Raw genomic sequence first — 8,637 nt, 5'->3', positions numbered from 1 at the left:
ATTTCTATTTCTATTTCTATTTCTATTTCTATTTCTATTTCTATTTCCTCAATTCCACCTAACCGAGTAGCCATAAGGCTTAAAGTTACATGTCTAGGCCATCTTGCGCCATTTTACCTGATCGGTTGCCAAAACAACACAACTCTACCCGTTTGGGTACCGACTGTTGCTCGTGATTCACTCGGTCGAATCTAGTCCTCTGGATTGCCAACCGCTTTTCACCCGAATGAGTGGTTTGTCGAGCTTACCTCACCCGGTGGGTCAACTACCTGGAACATCTCAAGTTTTTAATTGGAAAAATGGGACTCATATTCCCGGACAGCGGGAGTATATATTTATAAATAGATAGTTAATTAAAAATTGATATTTATATATAGTTTTTTTATTTATTAAAATATCTTTATTAGAATAAAAAATTATAAATTTAAAGCCTAATTCCATATTTTTTTTATAATTTGTTTTTATTTTATAACATCCTTTTTTGGACTCTTTTTTCTAATAGCATGCTTATTTTTGTTATGATGTGGATTTAATTTAAATAATGTTATATGTGAATTTAATTTATATATTAAATTAAAATTAATTTGTGTGAATTTCATTATATTATATTATATTATATTATATAATTATAAATGAAATTATAATATGTAGAGAAAATAACATAAAGGTGGATTTTGAGTACATCGCATATAGAGACAGGGACCGAGATCGTGATCGGAAAAGAATCGGCGTCGACCGCGACCTTAGCAGACGCTCCCACTCCCAAATGTAAACATAACAAATGCCTATATATGTCCATTGCAATGCGCTACTGCACTTGTAAAATGAACGAAATCCTTACTGTCAACATATTTTCTTCATAAATGATTAAGAAGCTATTTCAATGGAGATTGATCAATCAATCACATTTCAAATTCAAAGAATGAAGCTGGCAAATATCTGCATGAATTCAATCCTATAATAAAACAATAAACCTCCAACCTCTTAGTGCCAGAGCTTCAAACAAAACCCTGAACGCACCGTCGAGCATCGCTTGTTTGATATAACGTCCGTGAAGCTGTCGACGAGCTGACCTGCAAGTGACGCCGGCTCTTCAATGAACGTATCAATAAATACTTTCACAACCCTTACCTCTTGAGGAGTGGCCCTCAAGCTGTACCACGTCAAGAATTTCTGCCTAAATGCAGTGTCAATGTGACCATCGCATTCCAACCACCGGACCACCTTCACGTAGTACTCAAAATCCTTGTCCCCGATGCCAGGGCAATCCTCATCGTGCCTCTCTCCACTCCTCTTCTTCGATGAGCTGCCTGCTTGAGGCTCCTCGTCTCTCTTGGACACAATGTCGATACCCTTCCCGTTGATTTTGCACCTCTTCTTCCTACCACATCCGTCCTTCATGTTGTCCATCTTGCAGGGAGTGATCTGCAAGCTGTCGACGTAGGGGACACACTCCAAGCCTGTCCGGGGAGTGTTGGATCCATCGTCGGTGCTCGTTTCCTCAACCATCTGACCGGTTGACGACTCCTTCTCTTTATTTCTGAAATTCACCGCATTATGTTCTTCATCCGACAAAGAGATAATATCTCCATTGCCCTCCTTCGGGCATGGATCCAAGAAATCGTTGTCGTTATCCTTACCAAACAACTTTGAAGCAGCAAGCTTATCAGCGTTACTGGTAAAACGAAGATAATTATCTCTTCTGTTGCTATCCTCATTTCTGCAGGGTAAGACTGCGATGTTCTCGTCCTCAACTGAGGAAGGATTTGAGAGACTGCTGCAGTTGGTGGCCGTACTTTGACTTCTTTCTTCTTCTAAACTCTTGGAATTCAAATTCTGCGTCTCATCTTCGGAGCTCTCTGTTCTGAATTGAAACTCAAGGGACCCGATTTGTCTTTCTTTCTCGAGTACAGCGACCTTGAGGAAATACTCTGTAGCCGGGATTAGATTGGAAAGCAGCAGCTTTGTATCAGGTGCAAACAGCCTGCAGGTAGGCTCCGATGGATAGTCCTTATCTTCTGCTTTCCGATGCCACAGCATATAACCAACTATGTTTCTCATGCTGGAATCATCAGAATTCAGTGTCAATGCAACAGACGACGAGCGTGTTTCTTGAAACTGCAACAAGTTCCCAGCAAGTGCAACGCAATCTAGGCGATTCAGATCACATTAATAAGAGCAACAAATATGCCAGGTAGAGTAATTTAAAACGAGCATCGATCGAAAGAGAGAGAGCGTACTAGAAGGTGTAACAGATGCTCTTTCAGAAAGCATTAAATCGAGAGACTCCACAGCTGAGGCACAAAGTTTTTGAATTTCTTGGCCCGAAGAGAGCCTGTTAACAATACCTCTAGCCTTCTTTACAGGTAAACCCGTGAGAGGGCCAACATCTTCTTCAAGCTTAGACACTGCCTCATCTACGTATGCACAAAGATTATGGTAAAGCTTGGAACCAGCAAGGATCTTTTGGCATAACGATAGCCTATAGCACAGTATATCAACCCGCCTGGTGTCCCTTGCGACAACCAGTTGCTTCCTCCATGAGCTGTATAATTCAACAGAAAATTCGAGCTATTTACCATGAATATCCATAAAAAAGTAAGTACCTCAAGAGAACATCATGAGCAAGTCGGTATTTCGCACAATGTAGGGATTTTGATAATGCAGGCTTAGTTTATCACTTTCAGATATGAAGTGTATGAACTTAAATCTATGAGCAAAATCAGGCAGTACCTTAGTAAATCATTCACTTTTCCACAAGACATGCAAGAGAAACTCGCATCAAGCTCTTTATCCTGCCATTCTTTTGATATGCTGGAATTTTCATTCCGTAACGCACACTCAAGGTGGCATGACATGCCACATGACATACCAAGAAAGGGAGGGTCCGAACTGCAATTCAACCATAGGCTAGGGTCCTTATTATCATCATATTGTCGACAAATGCAGCACGAGCACCTTTTGCAGAATAAATCCTCGCGATTTATTTTAGCCTTGCAAGCCGAGTTTTTGCAATACACTGTATTACCTTGCTCAGCATCTGGCGCGCTAGTAACAGGGAAACCTGCTGTGATATGCAGACGGTTTGGGTGATCCGATTTCCTTAGCCTTTTTGGAGTCCTCTCACCGTTTTCTGAGGTAGGATGTGATTCTGAAACGCTTGCAGCTCCACGTTCCATAGCTTTCTTATCATACACAATCTTTAGAAGATTTTCTATTATTTTCGACTTGGTTAAGCCGGTGTACTTCCTTTCCTTTCCCAGCTCGGCACAGAGGACCTGCAATATCTCCTGGCGAGTCCAGCTGTGCAGCACTTCTGTGGCACCATCTGACCACTCGGACACTTCATACACAAGTTCCCTCTTTTGTTCCATACTCAACTTACTGCATTTTGATGGATCAAACACCAACTCTGAGTTCAAAACAAGGTCATCAAGATTGTATAAGTATTACACCAATGAGAAGAGATAGGAGTACTCAGTAGCGGAGAAAAGAAACCATGTTGAAGCAAAGAACAAAATTCAATTTTAGGATCTTCAACCTCTCACGATCGTGACAACTTCATTGTTGACAAAGATAAGGTCTTAGCACATGGCGATTAATGAAAAAAACCGGTGAGATCATGCACATATAGATTGCATAGTTAAACTACACAATAAGCACGAGTAACTCGTACAAAAAATTGAAACTGCAAACCACAGGATCAAGGCCTAAAATGCATTGAAGACAGCAGATAGAAGACGAACGCTGAACACCTTAAGAACAACACATAATAATTAGATCAATCAAAGCATCAAAGATACAGATTGCCATCTATTTTTCAAAGTTCTATCTTTGCTGAGAGATTCAAAAACTAGATAACCACTGCAAATGTTCAATGCTATAAGCACTAAAATGACCACGGAACTTGTCAAAGCACAGTAGCTAAATGACCAGACAACCATCTTTGAAAATTAAGACGCGATATATAGAAATCAAAATACAAGAAAAAGTAAACACAACCGACAGAATCCACCATCGCCTCTTTTTCTTTATAATTTGGAAAGCACATAAACAGACATATTTTACAGAATCGTAAAAAGGGAAACAGAACAGGAAAAGTAGGAGCAATGGAGTCTGTGCGTGAGTGTGTGAGTATGCGTGCATTCAATTTCATCGAAAAAAGCTAAACCCAAAAATAAAATTAAATGAAGATCAATTCAAGAAATCGCAGCATCAAACAGATCGAATACGAACCCAACATCCCATCGATCACAAAATATTGTTGAAAAAGAAAAGATTTAATCTTTATTCATAGCAAAGTCGCGATCGTAAAGACAAAAGGGTAAAGCAAGAATCTTTACCGTCCAAGGACGAACCATCCATAGCTAGTGTTTGGTTGTAATAACAAAAAAGTATGCCCACATTATTCCTTTACCTGAAAGACAAAGCTTTCATCTCCACACACACACAATCATAACCCAAAAATTAAAAACGACCCTTTTTTGTATTTTAGAGCCTAAACACACACACATATATACAGAGAGAGTGTGTGTGTACGAGTACCAAGAATATGAGGAGAATCCATGATTAATGGGTCTAAACATGTGCTATATTCACAAACCGAGAGCAATTTTATATCTAAATAAATATAAATATATATATATATATATATAGAGAGAGAGAGAGGAGACGGGAGAGGTGGGAGGGGGGAAAGAGGAGGGATGCGCAGTTGAAGAAGAGATGAGGAAAAGTATATAGAGTAAAAACGAATAATGTATGAGATGATGTGTGGTTGTAGTAGACGAGAATAAAGCGGCTGAATATAGAAGCCCTTTGCTCTTTTACCTTTTCTCGTCGCCCAGCTATCCACTGTTGCTCTTGACCATCTATACACCAATATCATTAACCAATTTACTATTTTCCTATTTTCCTCCGATAATTTTTCTCTCTGTTATACTCCCACCAGTCTTCAAATACAAGTCTCTTATACTCCCACCGGTCTTCAAATACAAGTCCATGTTTAACTAGGGATGAATTTTAAGAAATGTAATTAAAAATTAGTTGAAAAAGTTAGTAAAAAATGTGTTCTACTTTTACATAATACATTAGTTATTTTGATTAAATAAAGTTGATAGAATGTGAAGTTAATTATCGATAATAGTTAAAAAAACAAATACGATATTTTTGGTGGACTAATGAAAATGATAAAATGAGATCTTTATTAATGGACTAAGAGCATCGTTAATGCTGCGGGCCGGACCGCACCTAGGTCCTGGCGCGTTGGAGCATGGAGAATTGTGGCCTGGGCCGCGCCCCGTTCGGCTCGGCTCGGCTTTGGATGGTCCCGTGACAGGCCTCGTTGCGGTCCGGCCCAGAGTTGGAGGGGGTTTGGGCCAGACCCGGGCCCCAATTTTGAATATTTTATAATAATTTTTTTAAAATCGAAATTTTTTCTATAAATTTCACCCCATTTTCATTTCTATTTTACTTCATTTCTCTCCCTCTTAAACTATATCACTCGCAAATATATCCGTCAAAAATGCCTCCTAGGTCGGATGCTCAAAGAGCAATCGAAGCTCAAATTGCCAGAATGTTAGAGGAGGCGATGCAATCCAAGAGGAAATCAACAACGAGGTTGCTCGCTACCAAGCTGTTGTTCAACCGTGGAACGAGCAACACGTCCGTGTACCACGGACTCAGATGTATATCCACCGAGACCGTGAACAAGCTCATTTGCGGCTTTTCACATATTATTTCTCTAGAGATCCTCGATGGAGTGATCAGATGTTCCGTCGTCGGTTTCGGATACGGAAGCCTTTATTCCTGCGCATCGTCAATGCAGTTGTAGCCCGTGACTCGTATTTCCTGCAAACCACCAATGTTGTTGGCCGGCAAATTATACCGACTTTGCAGAAATGCACATCTGTCATACGTCAACTCACTTATGGAACTACTGCAATATATGTTCGATGAGTATCTCCATGTAAGCAAGCATACTGGACGAGATTACTTAGCTAAATTCTGTCGGGGAGTCATCGAAGCATTCAAGGATACATACTTGACAAAGCCAACGACCGAAGACACCCAGAGGATGGTGAACATGCACTAGCTGGTCCAAGGCTTCCCCGGGATGCTGGGCAGCATTGATTGTATGCACTGGCAGTGGAAGAATTGTCCAACAACTTGGAGAGGACAATACACTAGCGGGCACAAGGGCACACATCCAACAATCGTGTTGGAGGCCGTTGCCAACCAACGTTTGTGGATCTGACATGCCTACTTTGGTGTCCCCGGGTCGAACAACGACCTCAATGTGTTGAACGAGTCTCCATTGTTTAACGGCTTGTGTGTCGGGTGAGCGCCAAACGTAGAGTTCACGACCAACGATCGTCGATACAATATGTGGCACTATCTGGTAGTTGGGATCTACCCTCGACGGCCCGTGTTCGTGAAGACTATCACATGTCTGACAACGCCGAAGAGGTCATTGTTCGCCCAAAAACAAGAGGCGGCTCGGAAAGATGTGGAGCGTGCATTCAGAGTCCTCCAAGCACGGTGGGGTATGGTGAAGGGAGCGACCCGTGGATGGCAACGTCCAATAATCGCCGACATCATGTATGCATGTATCATAATGCATACACGATCATTGAGGACGAGGGAGAAAATGTCACGACATGGAGAGACGTTGCAAGCTCAAGTACTGCCAGTAACCACGTTGTCACCGACCCTCCCGTGCAGGGTGTTCCTCCCGACATGCGCCATGTCATGGCCCGTTCAGCTGTGATGCGTCAAGAAGAAGCACACACTCGCCTCCAAGCGGATCTAATTGAAGAAATTTGGACATGCACCAACGTTTTCCAGCATTGACGTTTTTTTAATGTATTTTTTTAAAATTTCTATGTTGTAATTTTCAATTTCCGAATGAAGAACGACTTTTCCGTGTTTTAATTGTTCAACGTTTTTTTATTTCACGCTTAAAATAGGTTGTAAATTGTGCATAGTGCAATTTAATAGTTGTGGTTTGATGAGGCCTGGATGGGGCCTGCAGGGTTAGAGGAGTTGTGGTCTGACACAGAAATTTATGGAAATGATGACGTGGAGAGGACTTAGGCCTAAATCCGGGCCGGGGTTAAGGATGCTTTAAGCAGGGACGGAGCTAGCTCAGGCCAAGCCACCATTTCAGCAGGGGCTTGGCCGGAGCCGGACCCAGTAACCCCGCACTCATGGCCCTTGTCCGCCTAGATGCTTTCTCGCTAGTATGTGAGATTGAGAAGTGGAGAGAGATAAAGTTTTGTAGAAGAAGAGTAGTTTAAAGTGCTGGGACTTGAGCATTAATTATTCTTTTAAATTGGGATTTAGAATTGTGTGCGAGAGATTGTCGCTGTAAATGTTAAATTGGATTTAAATACTGCTCCTAGTAGTATATCATTATATATTAAAAAGAGTTAAAATAAATAGTTTAAAAAAAAGTTTTATTCAATGAACTTCTATACGTGTATTAAAAGGAGGGTATTGATTTTTTATGTGTAGCATCATTTGTAATATTTTTTTTATATTATGATAACATGTTTTAGAATTTTATTGAAAGTATTAGTAATTTTTTGAAACTTAATTCCAATATTTTTTTTGGTGTGATTTGAATTTTAATTACCATAACAAAAAAAATGATCATATACATATATATACTCCCTCCATCCATCATTTAAAATCCCACTTTGACTCGATGCTGGTTTTAAAGAATGTGAAGGAAGTTAGGGAAAAAATCAATGGAATATGAATTTCACTTTATATATTAGTTTTATAATAGAATATGAGTGCAATGAGTTTGTGAAAAGTGGAATCTATTACCAAAATGAAAAATGTAAATATGGACATTATTTTGTGGAGGACCAAAATGGCAAATATGGACATTATTTCGTTGACGGAGGGAATAGTTTTAATAAATATTACTTCCTCCGTCCCACTTTAGGAGTCTCATTTGAGTTCGGTATGGATTTTAAAAAATGTAAAGGAAAGTTAGTGAAAAAAGATAGTGAAATACATGTCTTACTTTTTTATATTAGTTTTATAATAAAATGCGAGTGAAAAAAAGTTAGTGGAATATTCCAATCGAAACTCCTAAAGTGGGACACCTAAAAATGGTAAACTGGAACTCCTAAAATGGGACGAAGGGAGTATTTTATATCTGCAATACTATTATATTTTTTAAAAAATTTAGTCCCAGCTATTTAAGCTTTCTGGTTTCGTACCTGGCTGCAGGGGCGGACACACGTGTAATGAGGGGAGGGCTTAAGCCCTCACCCAAAATTTCATTTTCTTAATTTTTCTACTTCTAAAATTTCTAAAAAATTTAAAAATGATCTTCAGCCCTTGCTAAGTTATTGCAGCAGACAACTAAATGATCTGAATTAGAAATGTAAAAAGGGCTGAATTGAATCAAGAAAACAAAACATACAGAGATAAAATGGAGCAAAAATGGTTGTATGTGATTGAGGAAGACGATGGCCCTCTTTTTTAAAAACACAAACGTGTATATTATTATTATTATTAATAGTTTAATACTATTTTAATGCTTACGTCTGAATAGTGAAAACATTGACCGCCTTGAAATGAGGTGTTGTTCATTTATTGGTTCATGTTTTAGTACTTCTTAAA

The 8,637-nt window shown here is 39.5% G+C and overlaps 1 protein-coding gene across 3 annotated transcripts; it reads right to left on the bottom strand.

The window, feature by feature from the left end:
* Nucleotides 1-837: 837 nt before the first annotated feature.
* On the bottom strand, nucleotides 838-4,784 carry LOC121795766 (VIN3-like protein 2). Of its 3 annotated transcripts, XM_042194361.1 has the most exons (5): nucleotides 4,546-4,784; nucleotides 4,344-4,417; nucleotides 2,734-3,412; nucleotides 2,241-2,545; nucleotides 838-2,150 (listed from the first exon to the last, which is right to left on the bottom strand). In XM_042194361.1, the coding sequence occupies exons 2-5, from the start codon at nucleotides 4,363-4,365 to the stop codon at nucleotides 985-987; spliced, it is 2,172 nt and encodes a 723-aa protein (XP_042050295.1). In that variant the 5' UTR covers nucleotides 4,366-4,417; nucleotides 4,546-4,784; the 3' UTR covers nucleotides 838-984. The 3 variants fall into 3 exon arrangements, with proteins under 3 accessions (XP_042050295.1, XP_042050294.1, XP_042050297.1); XM_042194360.1 differs by having other exon boundaries at nucleotides 4,344-4,784; XM_042194363.1 differs by lacking the exons at nucleotides 4,344-4,417; nucleotides 4,546-4,784 and adding an exon at nucleotides 4,237-4,258.
* Between the last annotated feature and the right edge of the window lie 3,853 nt (nucleotides 4,785-8,637).

The sequence above is a fragment of the Salvia splendens genome, chromosome 3 (assembly GCF_004379255.2).
Source record: "Salvia splendens isolate huo1 chromosome 3, SspV2, whole genome shotgun sequence".
NCBI classification, from domain to species: Eukaryota; Viridiplantae; Streptophyta; class Magnoliopsida; order Lamiales; family Lamiaceae; genus Salvia; species Salvia splendens.
The sequence above is the reverse complement of the archived record's forward strand: the minus strand, read 5'-3'. Positions and strand labels throughout refer to the sequence as shown.